The sequence below is a fragment of the Citrus sinensis genome, chromosome 3, assembly GCF_022201045.2.
Source record: "Citrus sinensis cultivar Valencia sweet orange chromosome 3, DVS_A1.0, whole genome shotgun sequence".
NCBI lineage: Eukaryota > Viridiplantae > Streptophyta > Magnoliopsida > Sapindales > Rutaceae > Citrus > Citrus sinensis.
Genome location: NC_068558.1, coordinates 417,485 through 440,087, shown reverse-complemented (window position 1 = coordinate 440,087; position 22,603 = coordinate 417,485). Strand labels below are relative to the sequence as shown.

The following is a 22,603-nucleotide window of genomic DNA, read 5'->3' as shown; positions in this document are numbered from 1 at the left end:
TATGGGTATATATTGTACTGCATTTGCATTCTATAGAATTTAGAAATAGAAGAAGAGTGAGATTAACTTGATGAAACGAAATAAATAATTGAGTGATAGGATTGAGAGAGTGAGAGCTGGGAGTCCGAAGAAGGTAGGGTCAGGGGGGTCCTGACACTTTTATTAATTTGTTTGTCGTCTTTTATTACCTCCACCTCCCCCTGGCCTTCTCCTCAGCCTTCTTTTTATCTCTTGATTTCATTTCATTTCTCGCACAAACACAAACCCTCATCTCAAGAATGAAAAACTTCTCTCTTTCTCTCTCTTTATATATGTGTGTGGTTTGTCTGAAGGATCTAGGGTTAATTGGGAAGCTTTTTCTTTTGAGGGGAATGTTGTCTGGCTCGAGGCCACTAACTAGATCTTTGATTTAATCTCAGTTGATCATATATTTGTTTCATTTTTCTTCCATAAAATTTAATTATATTGAGATACCCATCATTGATCTTAAGATAATTAAGTTAGTGACGTCGGACCAGGCTTCATTCCCCCCAATAATTGCTTCTATCTGCTATGATATCATCTTCATTTCTTGGAGGTGCTGTGATCAGTTCTCAAACTTTAGTTGATTTTTTCACAATTTTTCTTTTTGTTTAATTTATTGATCTTGTGTTGTGTATATTTGTATGGTCAACGGAGAGATCTTGGTCATTGGCCATGAGCAGATTGGTGTAATGATGAAAGATTTTGACTGCTTTTAACTCTTTTTCTGACTGAAACTTGAAAAGATTATCATCATTACTCTTATGATTTTTTTTTCGGGTTTCTCTGATTAAAAAATATTATGGATCAGGTTCAGGCTTTGGGTTCTTTCTTTGTCAGTCTTAACTCTTTTAGGTTTCATCATCATCGGACATTTTTTTTCCCTTTCATCATGGCTTCACGAATCTTCTCTGTCCGTTTCTACTCACTCCTCTGTTGGCTTCTTCTTTAACTCTCACACAACCTCCAAACTAGGGTTTCATGGTGCCCAGATGTGTGGTTTCGCAACTTACACTTTGATTGTATAATATCATAAAATTTACGGTTTCATATTTTTAAACTCCCCTAGACTACATTTTGATTCTTTAAGCATTGTAGTGGGTATCTCGTTTTGTCTTGTTTCTTTCTCTTTATCTGCATCTTTTAGCTGTAATTGGTGGTGGTGGGTTGAGTGTGGAAACTATGTAATTTCCGCCCTTTTTTGTTTGTTTGTCTGTTTGTTTTGTTTCTCCGCTTTATGCTAACGCTTGGATCTCTCTGTCACACATAATAGTCAACTGATGCCCCTTTGCAAAGCTGAGAGGATGGGCTCAAGTTAGCAATCTGGATTTTGGAGGTATTATATACAAGTTGTAGAGTTAAATCTTTTGTGCATCAGGTTCTTCCATCCGCACAAGATATTTTCTTTATAAAAGTGTTCTCTTTCTGTATTTTAAAATTTAATATGTGTCATGTGTGCAAGTGCAAGACTTGATACTTCATTTTGTACTACTAGCTAATAGCTTTTGTGAAGCGTAAGTTTCACACTTTCTATTGCTGCTTAAAGCAAGGTAAAAGTAATCTCACAAAAAAAAAAAAGGTAAAAGAATAATCTTTTGGAACCCGTCCCAACCCACAGATCATCAACCGTGTTTGTGAAGGAAAGAACCTACTATGCAATGCAAATGCATATAACAAGTACCTCAAAATTAATTCATCTCTATGTTCTAATAATGATGTGATGGATTGAACCATTGATTTGCTTGAATCAAGTAGCTTGTCTTGTCTGTACAAGAACACTCAGTTTTGAAGAGATGGCTTGTTTGCAAACAAAGACTACAAGTTTTACTAGTGTAGTATGGTGTGTGGAAGGGTTTTGCAGTTGTTTAGTTTGTATTGTTTATGGGGAGATGAGAAGCGTAGTGAAGAGGAAAAGGGTAACGAATTAATTAATTAATCAGTGGATGGCTGTGTTGTGCGGTCAGTGTAGTGTAAGCAAAGCTAGCTAGTGTACCTCAAATTCTGTCATCAATTTCTGAACCTGAGTCATATGGAAACACTGAATGGTTTAAATGGTCTGCGTCTGACTCTCTCTTTCTTTGTTTACTGCTAAACTGTTGAGTCAGCATCAGCATTGACGCCATGCATTGATACCTCTTTATCCTATTCCTCACTCTGATATTATATATATATTTGAATATATTAGAGAGTGTATTTTTTTGTTTTTATATTGAAATTTTTATTTTTATTTTTTGTTAATTAGTAGCATCTCAATTTGTTAAAATGAGATGTAGAATACACACACATAATTCTCCGGTAAGGACATTTTTATTTTAACAAAGTAAGGATACTACTAACAAACAAAAATTACAATATTTAATGTATTGAAAATTTTTTTTAATATTTTATTAGAATTCTTATTTTAATAAATTGAAGATGTCCTCACTAAATGAGGACTATATATATATATATATATATATGTAGTTGTTATCTAATAAATATTTCCTTACTTTAACATGGTAAGGAATAAGTTAGAAGATATAAAAAGCATAACTATCAATACATTATAAGAAAAAATAGGTTGAATTGGAATGCATGTTTTTCTTGTTTTTTAGTTAATTTCTTACTTTAGTAAAGTGTGTGTACATAATTGTGATTATTATTATATAAAAATATTTTTAATACTAATAAAACAACAACAACAATAATAACTTTAACAATTCTTAATTTTATCATCATCATCATTAACAATAATCAGAAGAATAATAACAATAACAATAATAATATTATAATATTTTTATGAGAATAAAAGTAAAATTATGAAATTTAGGTAGATTGAAATGGGAAGTTCAAGGGATGATAACTTATTTTCAATCCGCCATCGAAATCAAGTTCCTATTCCTTAATCCCCAAAATATGTAGGTCTCATATATATCATTCATCTTCCGTTTTGTAGGTCTCATAAATATCGTTTATGTTCCTCTTCTATTTTAATAAGTAAATGCCATCGATCATTTTTATTTTATGTATTTCGATTCTCCAATCTAACAAGTAAACACACTATTGATAAGCTTAGTTGAGCTATTTTGTCCACATCATTATATATTCTTTTGAACTTTAAGGTTATGTTTACTTGCTAGAGTTAGAGTGAGGACTGTTGATTCCTCATACTCCAGTGTTTACCTATTTAAGGAGGGGAGTGGAATCCACACTCCCGTGAGGGTCCCACTCTCGCTTCTTCCTTTTTTCCATTCACTTATAAAATATAATATAATTATATTTATTAAAATAAAATATGTTACATTTATTTAAAAATAATAATAATAAATTTATTTACATATTATATTATTACATTCATAGAGAATGAATAATAATGCTATATACTATCTTTATTTGAAAATTTAATGTTATTATATTTATTTAATATTAATAATTAATAATAATAAATAGTTTATTTTGATAAAATATTAATTTTCTACTATATTATTAATAATAATTTTTCATTTGTATCGCTCTTATCAATAGTTTTTAACTTACACATTTAAAGATTACAATTTTTAACTTACATAGTTGGAATTGAAATTAACAAAAAAAATTGATTTATATAATTAAACATAATAATAATAATAATAATTTTATATAATTAAAATTAATAATGAAAATAATAATTTATTTTACAAATACATTTTTTATTCACTTTATAATTAAAGATTACAATTCTTTAAATAAGAGAAAATTTTAATTTGAAATAATTCACTCTTTCAATTCAAGACAAATTAAACACTAAACACATAAATAAAATTATGATTTATGTATAAATAAATAATTTATTCTTATTCTTACTCTATACTCCCAATATAAAAAATTCTTGCTTCTCGAGATTTTCACTCTAATACGAGAATAAATGGGAAGTTCAAGGGATGAGAACTTATTTCCAATCCGCCATCGAAATCAAGTTCCTATTCCTTAATCCCCAAAACCTGTAGGTCTCATATATATCATTCATATTCATCTTCTATTTTAATAAGTAAATATCATTGATCATTTCTATTTTATGTATTTCGATTCTCTAATCCAACAAGTAAACACACTATTGATGATTTGATGAGCTTAGTGGAGCTATTTTGTCCACATCATTATATATTCTTTTGGACTTTAAGGTTATATAATGATGTCCTTTTGGAGTTTAATTGAGGTAAAGTGATATTGAGGTAAAGTACACATTATTTTAATAATTAGTTAATGAAGTACGTCAAATTCAATATACAATAAAAGAAATGGACATAACTTCAAAACATAGTGCATATATGTTGGAATTAGAATCTATGATGAGTTGGATCGGCTCAACATAAAAAACAATCTAGAAGCTTCTTTTGAAAAGAGTTCTATATGACTATCGTAAGTTTAATTGGACTCTAATAGTTGTTAAGTCTTTTGGTTGGCTTCTATCGCTCCCATTAGCTTCTATATAAACACATTTATTGTATCTAAAATAAGTGTGTGTAAAAGACATGAAAATACATAGAAAGTATTAGATATTTTGAATGTATTTGCATGAGACATGCCATGTTATTTGATGTTATATATGATTTCGAATCTAGAACACTCTTTAATACTACATGATATATCGTTCACTATTAGGCCTTGATTTTTGGTTTATAATTACAGGAATATATGTATATCAAATCTGGAAATTTGTGCGAATTGATATGGCCTAAGTTATGAAAAAACAAAAACACTAATTCATGGACCCGTAGATTTATTTTATGCATAACTTTTGATATAATGATTAGTTCAATATAAATTTGATATTATTAGAATATGAAAATTCATCTCAACAATCTATAAATATTTACATTCTTCTTAATGTTTTTCTCCATTGTCTAACTGTAGTATATGGAGGCAAGTTCCTTTAATGTAATATAATTTATACTTTTTGCAATATACACATAATTATTATTATATGAAGGTAAATTCCTTAAAACTAAATCTTGAAAAATTATAACTTATTATTATGTAAAGTTTATTCTTCTTTATAAATGGCCCAAATTAGGACCGTAATTTTTATAATTAAATAAAGGTTATTTTTATAGAGAGTACTATTATAGAGAGGTTTATGAACTCAAAACTCCTAATATTGCTTGTTGGAGTCTCATTCAAAAGAGGGATCCCTTGCTTTAATATAGTTTAATATATTACAAGACAATACATACTGCAGTAGAATATGTGTTTTTTTATTTTTTTTATCTTTTTTTATCCTTACTTTACTATAGTAAGAGAGCTTTTTTTTTTTTTTTTTTTTTTTTTATAAAATTACTCATATTTGTTGAAATCCTTCCTTAGTGTTTAACAATTGTAGGACTCCTAAAATCGATGAAGTGCTTTGGCTGCCTCCTCTGTTCGGGTGGTTCAAAGTTAATATTGATGACTTGTCCAAAGGCAACCCTGGTCTTTCAGTTGCCACGGGTGTTTTCGAGATAACTCAGGTGCTTTTGCTTCCCCTCGACGCTCTCGCTCTAGTTCTTTTTTCTGAATTATATGTCATTTTGTTGGCTATTGATTTTGCTTTGACAAAGGTTTGAACTTCCTTTAGATTGAGAGTGATTCGGTTTCAACTTTGTCTTGCTTTAAGATGATTATTACGATACCCTTGGTAATTGTGTTTTCTTTGGATTAATTTTCGTCGTATATTGCTATCTATGAAGCTCCATTTCTCCCATATTTTTCATGAGAACAATGTTAGGGAGAGCTTATTTCAATGCACCATTTTCTTCTTTATACTCTCTTCGGTTAAACTTTTCTAAATCCTCTGAGAAATTGGTAAAACAATCACTTACTAAATCAATTCAGAATAAAGAACTTCATGTTATCATTAGGGCTTTTAAATAAAAAGATTATGCAGGTACTTTTTTATGCAACTCCAACTTGATATGAATACTACTACTGCACCATAGTGGAAATCTTCGAGGAAGGCCAATAATGATGATGGTAAATGTCGATTTGATTTTAAACCCTTATGTAAATTGGTTTTTGAGTTTGCTGGCAATAGAAGTAGCAATTAAAGATGGTCAACCTCCATTCAAGTCTCTCTAATTTAGATCTTTCACCACCGTATAAAAGGAACGGAAGAAATGAAGTAGAGAGGACGAAGGGAAAAGAAGGCAGCTATTTGTAATTGTAAATAATGTAGGTTTTTATTATTTTTTAATTTTAAGAGGGTTTATATAGTAAAATGCTATTTTTTAAAATTTATATTATGGATTTACTAAGAAGATAGGTGTGGAGGCAAAAATTGTTGATTCAAACAGCTCGACCCAATACAAAATATATTATATATGATGATTATAAATATAAATTAGCCAAAACCTTCTCTAATTTTATAGTTGAGTTTGTCAAAGAATTATTTGCAGGAATGTGCATATCTTACCACTTACTAATATCCAACATTCCCTTGATTAGGTTGTCGGCACCTCCTTCCCTTAATTGTTCAACATAAAAAATCAAAAAACAACTCCTACAGCACTCAGAGACTCGAAGCCTCAACTTAGTTGAGTTAGTCCACCATCTCCTCTTAACTTAAGGTGGAGTGTTCATATCTCCCTAATAGTTGTAAGAGTTATTTTCTTTAAGACGGAGAGTTTGAATCTCCCTAATAGCTTTTCTTGGAAATAATCTCTGTTCATTTTCCTTCCCCACTATTCATTATTCTCACTTTTGTCGCTTTTCAAAATTAACTATTGTCTAAGAATTTTTTAGGGTTCTTAGAAGCTCCATTCTACTTTGGGTTATACCTATGTTGGGCTTTGATTGTCTATTTCTAGGGACTAAACATATCTGGTTCTAAATTGTATTGCCAATAATATTAATTGGAAAAAAAAAACTATCTATTAATAGAACACATGTAGAGTATTTGTATCTTAAATTAAGATTGGATTTCTTTTGGTTGTAATAAGCACCATGTGCTTTAGCTCATTTTTGGTCAAGCCATGGATGAACAAAAACATTTTAGGAAGTTACTTTCCCGGCCGCCTAGAGGGTGAACAGGAGCCATGAAGGAGGAAGCTTTGCTGCGAGGAACCTTGTAAAAGATTATCCTTGAGTTTTCTGGGCTAACTGGACAATAGGACCTGAGAAAAGAAAGGGTGGACGCCACTAGGTGATGCCGTGCAGTGGCCAACGACAGTTCACCCCGTAGCGGCCAACGACGGCGCTCCGAAGTCAAGTCGGTATGGTGAACAAAAGTGCGAGAGAGGTCTAATAAACAGAAATTTGCTTGCCTGCTCAGGAGGTTGTACCCCCACGGTGTATGAGATGGTTTATTATGGCAAAGGGCTGAGGGACTCCATCGACATCTTCGGCAAAACAAATCACAAGAACTAAATAGCTGATAATTGATTACATAACACCTCTATAAACATTCAGTAGAACTGGCTGCATTATGATACAAAGTGCTAGAGTGGTGTTCTAAACAGCATTTTATTCATGAGAAATAAAATTACTATTGATAGAACCGAGGGGAAAATAAAAAAGAAGTATGAAAAAAAGACGGCCGCTCAAGAGGCAGCAACGATCTATTGAACATAGTCTTCTAAAACAGAGAAGGCCTGCCTTCCCATGCATGTTTTTAGTCCCCGTATGGCAGCACTAAGCATGAAAACTATCATAAACCAAGTGCCTCCCATCTAGCTATCACCAATGATAAAATCAAAAAGCACCTATCTCCTTGAGTTTTGCTTCTATTTCCTAACTTGAAAGCAGACATTTATGGTAAGCTAGATGCAGACAAGGTCTACCAGGTAGTAAGACTAACTCCACCAAATATATGTACTTAAACACGGGAAAATGCAAGAAAACTCAAACAAGCTCATCATGCAGATGACATGGGCATAACACCAAGACACCCATGCACAAAAACATAGAAAGGGTACAAATAATGTCAGTGATGTAGAAATATCAAACATAAAAAAGAAAGGGGAGGCATCATTTAGATGCCTAAGTAACTAAGATACAGTCACCACTTATGACCTGTTTAGCCGTCTTCGAATACTTTGAGAGGCCGAAACATTAATAGAAAGATTCAAAAATCGAAACACCATCGTTCATGGCAATGGGATATATAATTCCCAAACAGTAAGGTGAGGCCAATAAGAAATCATCTTTATAGGGAAATTATAAAATAAACTTTAAAAGGTCAATGAGAAATCATCTTCATAGAGAAATTATAAAATAAACTTTAATTTATAAATAACTGCCTTAAAATCCGAAACATAGAAGCAGTGAGCAAGGGAATGTTAGACGGACCTGAGATCGGTAATTGCTGTTGAAAACAAAAACCACAATTAACCCTATGCTCTGAACTTGGCTTATCATTTATACTATCTTCACCCTTCAGACTTCAGAGTAGGACGTGCAATTGAAATTTTCTCCCAGTATTAAAAATATTTACCCTCATCTTCCCATATGCGATAGGGAACAAAGGTTGAATTTGGAGATGCTGAAATCCACTACTCGCAATCAATGAATCTCAAATTAATAATTTTACCGTGAATTAGGAAGTACAATCAACCCAGCACAAGAATCCAAAACTTTAAACCACCACAATTTCCTCACCTTCTCTGTTACGAGCATAGTATGAAGATGAACAAAAGCATGTGAGGCATCACCGATAACAACCTCTTTAGACAGATTCTGCAGCTACTCATATCAGTCAGATATACATGCACAAGTGCATGGGTGCATGAACACAGAGAGAGAGAGAGAGAGAGAGAGAGGGCTTGAATAACCTCCAAGCCATAACAGCCTGCCTGGCAATTCCTCTTTTGCTCCTCACTTATACATGGAGTAACCAACAAAAACTTAATAAAATACAAAATAGCGTGGCCATCATCTTTTGTGGCAATAGCTCTAGATGGTAGAGGAACAATAGAAGTTGTTCGTCAGTCAAACTTCAATAATCAGTACACATTATAATTTCCATTTCCAATTTCCAAAACAAAGCAAGCAAACATTTTTCTAAATAAGATCGATGAAAAACAATTTTTATTGCTGGATTTATTTATTTATTACTATTATTCCACTCCACCCCCCCCCCCTTCCCAAAAAAAAGTGCCAAAGAGAGCGCAAACAAAAACCTAATCAATGCAGCTTGAAGCCTCCTTAAGACACAAAAATTGAGCAACAAAATGAAGAAATTCTGACCATGAGTTGAGTTACACTTACACAGTTGCCGCTACTTTCCATTCCAGACTGATCAAACCAAACAAGCCAAAACAAATATGAAGTAAGAAATAAGAAACATAATAAGTTAAACTGAGGAATCAATTAATTAAGGAATGGGAAACCTTCATGTTAATGAAGCGTACGACTGCGAGGGTTACGATTTGAGAAAGGAAAGAGTATTTGAAAAATTCCTTTGCATTTGCAAGACTTTCCCTTGGGCTTTAATAGCTTCTTTTACGACTTCGTTTTGCTTTTCTTCCCTTATAGCTTACCGCCGTCGCCGCTTCTCGATTCCACCGTACTTGGGTTTCGACGTCGTTTTTGGTCTAGTTTTCTAAAACACACACACAGACACAACCGCTAATGTTTTGACATGTTTCAGCTGAAAACTGCAGGTCTACAGCATGTTCGACATCTTAAAATACCACTTTACCCCTAACTATTCAGCGTGGGTTGGCTCTTCACTTTCAAAACGGGGCCTGTATGTACGGTTTAATACGTTCATATATTATGACATAGAATGTCAAAAACACCCCCTTAGAATTCTGGGAGTTAAAGTTGGCCCTTTTCCGACTAATCCTCTGGCTGACAGTACTTGTGTCTCAATTAATTAATTAATTAATCGGGGATCAGTCGCCATAAAAGATGACTAAACTATCTCATTAATTCCCATGATCCCTAGTTTGGTTGTTTGCGTGTCTCGTGCGTATGGCTAATGAATGCTTTTAACAAAATGAAAATTTTCTGTCGTGCTCACTCCTAATCTTAATTTATTTCCAATTGCCACATTAAGATTGTGGGTTCTAGCGCTTGGATTCACTTATTAATCTTCCACCAATATTAAGTTATTGTCATGTCTTGTCTATAATCTGTAATTGAGGTAATGTAAAGTTGTAAACTAGCGGATTGTAACGTATACTGGTATTTTTTAAATTCATATCCATTAGATTCGGGGAGTTTTTTTTTTTTTTTTTTTTTTCTAATGAGAGCATTCTCAGTTTGTTAAAATGAGTATGTTACTAAAATAAAATTAAAAAATACGTATTTCAATATATTACAAATTATATTTTTTATCTTTTAGTGTCTTGAAATCTATGTTTTTTGATCTGTTAGTGGCATTCTCATTTGAACAAAGTGAGGATACCCATCACTGGAGATTGATTATATCTTTGGGTACCTATTTGATGTTTTAATAATACCAAACCAGCAAACCTATTTAAATATCGATAAATGTAGTGAGTATTTAGTGAATTTTACGAGTATTTTATGCTATTCGCTTCTTCATTTTCTTATTATAAAGAGTGAAATTATTATATTCTAAAAATTATTATAATATAATAACAATCATATTTTAATAAAATTATTTATTAAAAAAATATCTATGAATTAAAAGAGCAATCAATTATGATTTGGCTTTATTACTATCAACACTCAATTAGAACACCCAATCAACATTCAATTCTCTTATCTTAAACCCAAAAGTTTTTCTTCCCAATACATAACTCAAATAAGACTTTGGGTGATGAAGAGGTAGCCTTAAGGTTTATGGAACCTTGAAGCTTTGGCAATGTCGTTTTTTGCTCTTAGGAAAAAGAAGATGACTCTAATTTTTGAATAATGGAAAAGTTACTGTTTTTAGAGAAACCATTGAACTTTTGTGGAGTGTGCCTAAAAGTCATTTTGGTCTATTTGGACATGTGACATTCATTTACCAGCTGACCTCCTTTAAGTGAGGTTACTTGAGTAATTTATTTTGTGGTCTCTTAATGGTGACACCTATGAACTTGGGAGATAAGGAAACCTTTAGCCACATTTTTGCCTCTACAACTAGGCAAATGGCAACCTCTTAGCCTTGTAATCCTGCAATTTTTCAGGGGATAGCAAAGAACAGTTGAGGTGGCTTTCTCATATTGCTTGGCCAAAGAATCTTCATTCTTCTGAGCTCTTTATTATTAGAAAAAAAGGAAGATATTTTTGTTATCTCTCACAATGACATGCACTGTTAACACGCTAGCCTTAAACATCAAAATATGAGTCTCAATAATACCCTTGATAGTTGGCTTATTTATCTAAATAATCCTTTTTCTGGGGAGCTTATCTACTAATTTCTATGAGCTATCCTGATATCTTAGTCAAACAGTAAATATTGATAAATAAAAATCAACTTGTGCGGGGCATCCCTAAAGTCTTTACAAGGTCTTCACATAATATTTTCAATCATATAATCATAAGTGAATAAGAGAGATAAAGGAGAAATGATTAGAGTAAGTTATTGATTATGTTTTTTAACACAAGGGAGAAATTATTAGAGTAAATTATTGATTATGTTTCTTAAACGCAATTGCATTCTAAGGATGCTCAACTATTGTTCCATCCATTGAAACTTGCTGGCAACTGATTTATACTACTATACAAGCTTTGCTTATGTTTCTCATTCTAGCACCTCCATGCTAAGCTCCCTTAGCGTACATCTTTAAGCTCTATCAAGGTACATCTCCCCCTTCCCCCTAAGTCATTGGCAAATATAACTACAAATTTGACAATGACTTCAGCTTTGGTAGCTGAGCGAGACTTGTTTTCATATCCATCATAGCCTTACTAATATAGCGAATAGTTGTTGAACTCTATTATCTTCGTATTTGAGCAAAACTAAACTTGTGGCATTTTTTTTTCAGACAATTGAGCAATTAGCAAGATATCTCTTGACTTTTACTTGGAGAGTAATGGTAAATGGAAATTGGTAAGCGACTGGAGGTTGATTCTTAGCTATAAAGTTTTTTTTTTTTTTTTTAAAGAAAGTTACACATATCACCCTTTAAATAGATTTTCAAAGAAACTCTATCCCTTTTAAAGAGACCTCCTGTCATTGAGGATTCCTCTATGTTGTTTCTGCAAGGAATCATCCATGGCAATTTCTTAAAGACCCTTCAGTAGAGTTCTCTTATGGGATCCTCTTCGGTATTAAGGGTTACCTTAGGTCTTCCACTACCAATGTTCCTTATTTTTCCTCCATTGTACTTATTAGATCTACTATAGTTATCATATCATACATCTTTTGAAGTTTGTGCTAATATTTAGCTTATCTTAGGTATCTTTAATTGGCGACATCCGCATATGAGGATGGCTCTATTATGCTTTCATTCAAAATACAAACCAAACCAAATTAGCAACCGCTATGAGGTTGTAATAATCCCCATAGACGGTGCCATATTTTCACTAGATTTTTGTTAGGATCCAATTTGAACAAATCAGTTGCTCTCATTGGACTTAGCTCAAATCCATTTCAAACTAATAAATCCATATTTGAAGAGAGATGAGGCTAATAAATGTTTAAGTGTGTTTTTCTAATGTTTGAGGGCATGCATTATAACTAAGGTGAGATGGACAGTCTGAGGTGGTCTGAGTAGTGAACTAGGCGATAATTTAAGGGATAATATTGAAAGTTCAATAAAGTTACTGAGACTTTACTTAAAAGGTTGATTTGGGGATCTCAAGAAAGCATAGGAGTAGCTCAAGTGACCTTATATTTGAAAAATGATCTGAGTATCGACATCATCATAATAAGCAAAAAAATAAGAATAAGTATAAAAAACACATAAGAATTTACATAGTTTGATCTTTTTGCCTACATCCACAAGAATACTTATCCCTAATCAACTATGTATGTGAAATATTATATGATTTTTTTAAACAATATGAATAAAACCTTATTAAATGTTGTCTATGGTGAATAATAACATGCAGAAGAACATGAGTATATTTGGCACACATGATTGGATTGGATTAGAATTGATTAGATTAGATTATATATAATGTTTTTATTGGATTTTTAATAAGATCCGATTTGAATAAATCAACTGCTCTCATGGGGTCTAACTCAAATCTAATTCAAACAAACAAATTTACTAGAGCTATCATTCTTCCTGAGAGTACACCCCCGTCTATATGAGTTATACTCCTTTCTGGTCAATACTACTGACTTTTCTTCTCTTTTACTCTTTATTACCACATGTCACTTGCATACTGATCTAAACTAATGCCTTAAATTTTCTCCCAAACATATATTATCGACTTAATTTTGGTACAATTTTGAATTGTACTATGTTAAATTAAACCCATATGAATTAATTAGTATATAAGTGTATATTTGAATTTAAGTATTAACTATTCATAAATATTTAATAAGAAAAATTAACTTCTAATTTAATAAGAAAAACTATTAAGAAAATTAAATATATACTAATTTAGTTATTAAGTAATCATAATTACAATAAAAATATAAATTATTTAAATTATATGTTATTTGATATGAGATACATGAAATAAGATCATTTAAATAAGTAAATTAATTATTTATCAAGAGTTAATAGAAAAAAGTACTCACTTAATTTGACTATAAATAACGAGTAAATTAATAATTTTTTTAAAGCATGAATAACGAAAGATAAAATAATTAATAGTAATGAAAATATAAATAATTTTTATGTAATAAATAAAAAAATAGCGTAATAAATGATGAATGATATCAACAAATATTTTTCTTCTTTTTTTTTAATCCCAACAAAACTCATGTGTAAATTAGAATTGTGAATCCGTTGATTTTAAGACTAAAATTTAATTAAATTAGTCTGATAGTCCAATCAAAGTGAACATACTGAACATATGATTAAAATTTTATCCTAAAAATTAGTCCAATTTTATAATTATGGTGTGTTTTGTCAATTGGTAATCGGAATGAGTTGGAATTAGAATGGGTAGGAATCAAAATAGACTGAAACGGGTATAGGGAATGAGAATCAAAATAAATTATTTACTTGAACTGTAAGAATCCGAATCAAAATGGGTTGTATTTGCATTGGTGTGTACTCTTATAATTTATCATGAAAAGGTTGGGGATATATCTTATTAGAGTATCAAAAGACTCTTCTAATTTAACTTTTTAAATACGTGTTTGCTTATCTATATGACAAATGGAAGAGTGAAAAAAAAAATCATCTCTCAAAAGTTTTTCAAATGAAAATAAGTTTGTATTATTTTAATCAAACTTTTTCTTCCACCAAAATAATAGTAATTATAACATATATCTCTCTTAAAAAATAATGAGTTAAAAAATAATATAGTACTAAATTATAAACTCCGAAAAGATCTCCAAATAAGATTTTTTTAAATGAGATAACTACTATATCATTTGAAGAATCTTATTTAAAGAGCATTTTACAACTATTTTGTTAATATAATTCTTTAAATAAATACTAAAATCTCATTTAAAGTTATTTTGGCGGTGATCTTAGGCCAACTCGGCAAGGTCCATTAAAAAAATTCATCTACCAACAAAGCCATAATTGCTACTGAGAATCAATCAAATTCTGGTAGTTCGTGCATTTACAATTTCGAGCACTGTAGAGTCCGGAACCTGAACTAGCCATGCGATGCAATTACAGCTAATAAGCACCAGTCCTTAAATTTATGTATCATTCATTCATCCACCAAACTAAGCTACCATTTAAAACAAAACTTCAATGCTGATAATTCTGCCATAGGAGTAGTAACAGCAAACTCCTCACCACCCCAACTACAACAACCAAAAAAAAAAAAAAACCAAAAAATATATATATATGAGCTTTCGTCGCTGATAAATTAACTGAATATTATAGTGTATCCAATACCGTATACACTTCATGGACGCATCTATGTGTAAAAAGCAATGGTCAAAACTCATGAAAGCAACGATGGAAAGAAAAAATTCAGTGTGCCTCCTTATAGCAATATGTTGTTTCTCAAATTTGGCACTTGGGAGCCAGGACCTTGAAGGGAAATGGAAGTTGTTGAAGAGAAGCATTGGAGTTTCAGCAATGCACATGGCATTGTTACCAAATGATCGCATTATTGCATTTGACAGATCGCATTTTGGTCCATCAAACATTACTCTACCACAAGGGAAGTGCATAAAAGGTGTGGAATTGGAAACAAGTGATTGCTATGCTCATGCGGTTGAGTTTGATCCCATCACTCGAAAAGTTCGACCTCTGACTATACAAACAGATACTTGGTGCTCTTCTGGTGCGTTGTTAGCGAATGGGGTCTTGGTTCAAACAGGTGGCTACAGGCTAGGCGAGCGAGTGGTTCGATACTTGAAGCCGTGCTCAGATTGTGATTGGGAAGAAGATCATCAAAACGGCCTCATTTCACCAAGATGGTACGCTTCTAATCAGATTTTACCAAATGGGAAAATCATTGTTGTTGGCGGAAGATTTCAATTTACGTATGAATTCATTCCCAGAACTTCTGATTCTGACCGTAAAATACTTTATCAACTTCCATTTCTGAAAGAAACCATGCACTCACCCAAGATTCCAAACAATTTATACCCCTTTTTACATCTCTCTACTGATGGAAATCTCTTCATCTTCGCAAACGACCGAGCAATTTTACTCGACTACGTAAACAACAGAGTGATGAAGAATTATCCGGTGATGCCCGGTGGCATTTCTCGGAACTATCCCAGCACAGGTTCTTCGGTTCTTCTTCCAGTGAATCTCTCGAGCATTAATGTTCATATTAATAATAATAACAAACCAGTAGTTCATTCTCAAGTCTTAATCTGCGGCGGGACATTACCGGATTCAAATGAAAATGCTGCTGAGGCACAAATCTTTCTTCCGGCAGCAAAATCTTGTGGTCGGTTAACAATCACCGCCCAAAATCCAAAATGGGAAATGGAGGAAATGCCACTCAATAGAGTGATGGGTGACATGATATTGCTGCCAACAGGAGACGTACTAATCATAAATGGTGCCGCTAAAGGCACCGCTGGCTGGGGTGCTGCAAGGGAACCTGTTTTAAATCCTGTTATTTATTGTCCAAAAATTAACAGGTTTCGGATTTTAAGTCCTTCTTTGATCCCACGTTTGTATCATTCAACTGCTCATTTGTTATCAGATGGTCGTGTTTTGGTCGGCGGCAGTAACCCTAATGTTAATTACAATTTCTCAGCACTTTTTCCAACTGAGCTCAGTCTTCAGGCATTTTATCCACCGTATTTTAATTTGATGTCAAATAGGTCCAGGCCATCAATCAGTACAGTAAAGCCAGGGGCGTTTCTAAAATTAAAGTATACGGAAAATTTTTCACTGGGGTTTAAGCTGAGATCAGGTGATTTGGGGGAGATTTTTGTCACAATGGTGGCGCCATCGTTTACTACACATTCATTTGCTATGAATCAGAGACTGTTAGTTTTGGAGTTACATGGAGCCGTGCAAAAGTCTAATACTGCTGGCGACTATATTGTTCAATGTTCTGCCCCACCAACTGCAGCATTGGCTCCACCAGGTTATTGCCAGTTATTTTTGGTCAATGATGGTGTTCCTAGTAAAGCTGTGTGGGTCCAAATAAAGTGATGTTATTATGTCCACTATTTTCGTGGTTCTTGTTTGTACTTGATTTATGAGCAGATCGAGAGTTTCATTTTTTTTTTCCCATTTGTGTTAATTCTTTTAGCTAGAAGTTAAATTGACAAGGAAGTAAAAACCTATCAAGATCATGCGGCATGCATGTCTAATGCGGACCTCCAATTCACTTGCGCATGGCTCTAACTATATGCACTAATTTGTTGAAGTTAATTTTGCATCAAGTTTGATCTCTAAATTGTTAAAGCTTTAATAATAGTTCTCATATATTATATTTGCTGTGGGTGGATCCTAGTCTTCATGGAATTAATGATAGCAATTGTAAGAGTGGAACTCTGGGGACCTAACACCGACATGACCTTTGACTCGTCAAATATGCCTTTGCCTTTTCCTATAACTTTTTCCTTATTCGCAAATTGAACATTTTTAGTTTGGACTTGGAAAAAGGTGTCTGAACGATGACTTTTGGCACAAGATTGTCTTATAATCTGAACATATCTGAAATTCCAAAGATTTTTTAAAATTCATATAATTTATTTATTTATTGTATTCGCATTGCTAAACTCGTTACCAATAATGTAATTACATTATATCATAAGAAATCTTGATCCTAACTAATTACTGAAAATTACTTTCTCGGGTTCTTCTTTCTAAATTTGCCGAATATAACCAAAAAAAAAGGTACCTTTGAATGGTTGTTGAAATTACGATTTTGATGACATAGCCAGCATATCAATCATGTATAAAAAGTAAACAGCGAGATTAATTTTTAAACATCAAGAACAAACTTTAACTTATTAATCAACTTAATGATTGGGTGCGGTGTCCAGATCTAAAAACTAAAGGAAAAAACACTTTTAAAAATATATTAGCTGCATTGCACCAATAATGAAATCGTGGAAATAGTTTTGAAAAGTCAAGAGGAATATTATAAGATAAGATTGATCTTGCATTATCTTCCTGATAATGATAAAAAAGATGTAATTAATAAATAAAACTTGGTTGAGGTAGAATAAAATGTCGGGGAAATGAGGATTACCTCTTTATTGTTTGGAGAAATTATGGTAGCGTTTATTTTTTTTATTGAATTGGGAATCTTGAGGAGTTAAAATCCTGAAATTGAGAATGTGAAGTGAGATTGTGAGTAAGTTGTTTATTTACATTAAAATAAAAGTATGAAATAGGAATCAAAATCTCATTTATGTGTTTTCTTTGTCTTGAATTTGTAGTAAGTTGTTTCAAATTATAATTTTACCCTTATTTAAAGAATTGTATTTTCTAATTATAAAGTGAAAAATATATTTCTAAAATAAAATATTTATCTTATTAAATTAATAATAATTATTATTGTTCTTAATTATGTAAATCACAATCTTTTATTAATTTTAATTTCAATTATGTAAACTAAAAATTATTGATAAGAGCAACACAAATGAAACATTATTATTAATAATATAGTATAAAATTAATATTTTCTTATGATGAACACTTTATTATTATTAATTATTAATATTAAATAAATATAATACTTTTAAAAATTAAATAAATAAAATAATATTATTTATAATAAATGTAACATTATTTTATCTTAAAAATATAATTATATTATATTTAATAAAAGAAGGATAAAAAAGAAAGAAAATGGAGTGGATTCTCATTCCCACCTCCTCTTATCAGAGTGAGAATCTCACTTCTCACTCAAAAAATGAATGGGACTCCCACTTTCTTTCTTAAATATATTAGTAAACATTGGAGTGGGAGGAATCCACATTCTTCACTCCTACTCCAACAATTAAACACATAATAAGTGAAACTTGTCTCATGTTTAGGTTAAAATATCTTGTAGTTATAATGGTATTTATTTTATATATTATTTTACTATTTTGCCCCAATCTTGATGTTAGCCATAAAATTTAAATATTTTAAGAATTCTTTAAATAAAATGACTTATTTGTAATTGTAAATACAAAACATGTCATAGATACCCCTAATAGTTGTAAAACATTAGCGTAGGGTACGAAATCGTGCCTTGAGTGTATGCAATCTAAGATTCTAAAGATACATCTCAAAACATAAGAAGACAATTGAAGGAAAGATCCAAATATACATGCAAATAAAGGCCGACTAATTAATTGGACTTAAAAATAAATGCACCCGCAATTGATTGCAAATGAATAATAGGGTCCGGCTACAGTGCAACGGTGATACCGTGCCACTGTTGCATCCAGCCGTTGGATCCACTTGAATGGGTGGATCCATTGGGATCCAATGGTTGGGTGCAACGGTGGCACGGTACCACCGTTGCACCATAGTTTTCTCCTGAATAATATATAATAAATTGAAGAGAGAAAAATTACTATATGAGATGGATATATGAGCAACTACTGATAAAATAATGTATCACACACACTTGCTACTATTTAACGAGAAATAAATAATTAAGATCACTTAATTAGCAAAAACAATAAGAAAGAAACAATAATAATAGTGATAAACAAATACCATTATTGGTATTTAAATGAATATTTTATACAATCATTAGGAATATTTATGACATTTTCCCTACTTATAGTTTTTTTTTCCATACTTTGCAATTCATTACTAAATTAGTTTAGTCATTGATATAAGTTATTTTGCTTAATAATATTCTCAATATATTTAAATTTTATGGCCAACATCAAGATTAGGGGTAAAATAGTAAAATACTAAATAAAACTAACATTGTTACAACTGCAGGGGATTTGAACTTATTTTAAAACATAAGAAATATTTTACTTAATTTCTCTAAAGAGCAAGGGTGTTTCTCTAAAATGTTTAGTAAATTATTAGTCAATCAATCGGTGCAGCACTGTGATAATATCATCTTTACTTAATATTCAAGTTAACTAATTATCATCCGAAACCCCACAAACTCCTTTCTTAATTGGAATATATAAGATTTATTAATAAGTCTAACTTAAGGGAATTAACATTACCAATATTTCAGTTATTAGACACTAGCAGTGTCTCCTAACACACTAGCAGTTTCTCCTAATTATTTCTAGATATTGATTTTTTCTTTACTTGAAAGCATTAATCAAAAAATACACTTGGTACATGAATTATTTGGAGAGAGTCTAGGGTGTTCTAATGCTTAAGCGATAGGTAACGACCCAAGTCTTCCGACAATAATATTAAAAATAAATTTCAATAAATCCCGTTGTGTAAAATGTGAATTCAATTTTTTAGACTTAATAAATAATAATATCATTAAGAAGTCTTAATAGACCTCTCTCACATGAATTACTTCAAGAGATTGGGTGTGGATCTAATTTTTAGGTCATGCGGATTTTAAGAATCGAACACAATTTACCAATAACTGTTTTAAAGATAAATCTCAATAACCAATCTTAAAGAAATGTGGATATCAAAAGAGGTAGACAAATAGAGGCACAGTAATGATATAAAGTCTCAATAGACTCACTTGTGTGAAACGTTAATATATTTTTGAAATCCTATGAAAGGCAGTAATTTCATGAGATTAAGACAGAAGCCCGGAAATAGACAAGATTTTAAACATAACTTAATTGACATGACTTATGCCATATTAAGAAAACCCTTTAAGCCAACAGATATTAAACTTTAGGAGAGAACCAGCATTATGTTCGAGGACCTATCTCAACAACAATCATTTTTATATCTGATTTATTAATTGTTTGAAAAAAGTCTAGTAAATATATTTCTCACTTTACCTTGACATTGATATACTTCTAGTCCTCTAGATGTAGCCGGTTTTCTCCTCTCACTCTCAAGAGCACAAATAATTTGACTTTTTCACGGGCTTAGCGCCTTGATCTGCCTCGGTCCCCAACTAGGCCGAAGCCTATAAAATTGATATTGTATCAAATTACATCAATATAATGTTCTCATCATGATATTTTTAATTTTTACATGGGTCATGAGAAGAGTAAGTACGCGTTAAAAATTCTTACTAGTGAAATTATTTCATACTTTTTAAAATCACTATTTTGTTTCTATTTTTTAAAATTTTGTTCAAAAATTCAATAGGAAAACTCACCAACTAAAATTGTCCTTAAGTTGCTTTGAAAGCACACAAAAATCTAATCACAAACCATATTTCGGGTCAAACATCATTATAGAACTTGCAGAATTATTCGAATTAACGCAATGTGAATACGTGACAATTAATGAAACATAATTTATAAAGATAAAATTTGCGTGAATGGCTAAAAGTTCAGATCAATTTATAAAAATAACCCACTTGCTTTTTCCTTTTGTAGTTAAAAAAATTTGGACATTAATATCCTTAAATAAAATGTAAAGTCAACTTGTCTATTGCGATCTTGCACGATGGACCAACCAAAGGCTTGTTTGTTAAACATCTGAATTTTGGAATTTATTAATTTCAATTTTTTTTTTTAAATTTACTTGTTTGATTTTTGTAACTTATGTCTAATTTTAGAAAATAAACTTTTGAAACCTTTATCTAAATAGAAAAAGATTTGAATGAAAAATAAATATTACATCTAAAAAAAATCTCTATTAAATTTACTTATTTCTAAACTATAAATCTAATCTCTTTTTTTTTTGTTTTAACTTATATGGATATAAATGTCAAGTAGCCATGTTTTAGATTGATTTTTTTTTTTATAAAAACAAACAAGATGCTGCCTATATTCAAATATTTAAAATAAAAAATAAATATCTCATTCAAACATTTCTATCTACCCCATTCAGATTTCACCTAAATTTAGACTTCTGCATATTTCAACAAAAAATAATAAATTCTACCTTATCTAAGAGTATAATGTCCAAAATGCTCTTTTTATTTTATTTTTAACAGTGTATGCTTATTGCAATAAAAAAATTATTAATGTTTACATAGAAATCTCTTGGGACTAGATTAGATCAAACTATTATGATATAATTCAAATTTTCACCTTCATAAAAATTGAAGGGACATATACTCTATTCACATTAGCGGGAAACTTACCTAGCTCTATCTAATTTTTCATTGGAAGAGGAACTGTATGATCTCCAAGAAGGAGGCTCAAACCCATGCCATCACTTGACTGCTCTTTTTTTACTGACTAAAGTGAGAAAAATGGTAAATATGCTAGATTTATAAACTAAACTTTAAGCTTGGGTACTTTCGTAAATATACCCCCCCCCCCTCCCCCCTCTTCCCAATACAAAACCAAACCAAAAAAACAACAAAGATTGCTTAGTATTGTCGTGAGAATTTTTTTTTTTTTATTCAAAGCCGCCCATAAAAATCATGTGTGTTTCTTCTTCTGTATAAATATCACGTGGCAGTGGCCTTTGATTTCATGTAATGGAATGATTGACAGCTTTGATATTATCATACCATATCATTAGACTATGCAATGAATCTGAGAAACAATTATACATTCAAACGGCTTATTCTGCACTAATTTTGGAGACAATGGATGCATAATAATAATTAAAAAAAAAAAATTCAGAACACCTCGTTTCAATAATTTCTTTCAGCAAACTGTGGGAATTTCGCACATGTTTTCAGTGAATAAATAGTTGTTCGTGATAGTGATAATTCTTTTTTGTTTATGTATGTTTCATAAATACTAAGCTATATCAGATATCAACATGTTCATTGAACCCCGTAAAGGAACCATGACCACTTTTTACAATTCAAACACAAGTTATAATGCCGGTTTATATTTTTTTCTTCTTCTCCCTATCATGGATGTACTCCCTTGAACTGAGTTGAATTAAGAATGAGAAGGGAAAAAAAAAATAAAAGAAAAAAAGAAGACACACTTGATCATACATCATAGACAGAATCAGAATCTATAATTGGGAATAGAGTGGGCGGTTAGGCACTTAGACCTCGTCATTTTTTCACCACCATTGCATTCGATGATAATAGTGTGCTTTAAATAATGTTATTTTTATTAGTAATTCTATTTTGACAGAAAAATTGATATGACTGAAACGTC

At 31.4% G+C, this 22,603-nt stretch overlaps 1 protein-coding gene, 2 long non-coding RNA genes and 1 other non-coding gene across 7 annotated transcripts; 3 read left to right on the top strand and 1 right to left on the bottom strand.

Annotated features, from left to right (window-relative positions):
* Window positions 1-7,352, top strand: LOC112498191 (uncharacterized). Of its 4 annotated transcripts, XR_008053572.1 has the most exons (4): window positions 48-1,357; window positions 5,360-5,486; window positions 5,903-5,988; window positions 6,460-7,352. It is a non-coding gene; the product is annotated as an uncharacterized LOC112498191 (long non-coding RNA). The 4 variants fall into 4 exon arrangements; XR_008053571.1 differs by having other exon boundaries at window positions 22-1,357; window positions 5,360-5,988; XR_008053569.1 differs by lacking the exon at window positions 6,460-7,352 and having other exon boundaries at window positions 50-1,357; window positions 5,903-6,078.
* Window positions 350-551, top strand: MIR166A (microRNA MIR166a). Its single transcript, NR_129299.1, is given in 1 exon segment — window positions 350-551. It is a non-coding gene; the product is annotated as a microRNA MIR166a (primary transcript).
* A 1,672-nt stretch (window positions 7,353-9,024) lies between the features above and the next one.
* On the bottom strand, window positions 9,025-10,137 carry LOC102607731 (uncharacterized). The gene is made up of 2 exons (XR_001508118.3): window positions 9,342-10,137; window positions 9,025-9,246 (listed from the first exon to the last, which is right to left on the bottom strand). It is a non-coding gene; the product is annotated as an uncharacterized LOC102607731 (long non-coding RNA).
* Window positions 10,138-14,562: 4,425 nt separating this feature from the next.
* LOC102618146 (aldehyde oxidase GLOX-like) lies at window positions 14,563-16,768 on the top strand. The gene has a single exon (XM_006477444.4). The coding sequence runs from the start codon at window positions 14,898-14,900 to the stop codon at window positions 16,614-16,616; it is 1,719 nt and encodes a 572-aa protein (XP_006477507.3). The 5' UTR covers window positions 14,563-14,897; the 3' UTR covers window positions 16,617-16,768.
* The last annotated feature ends 5,835 nt before the right edge of the window (window positions 16,769-22,603 follow it).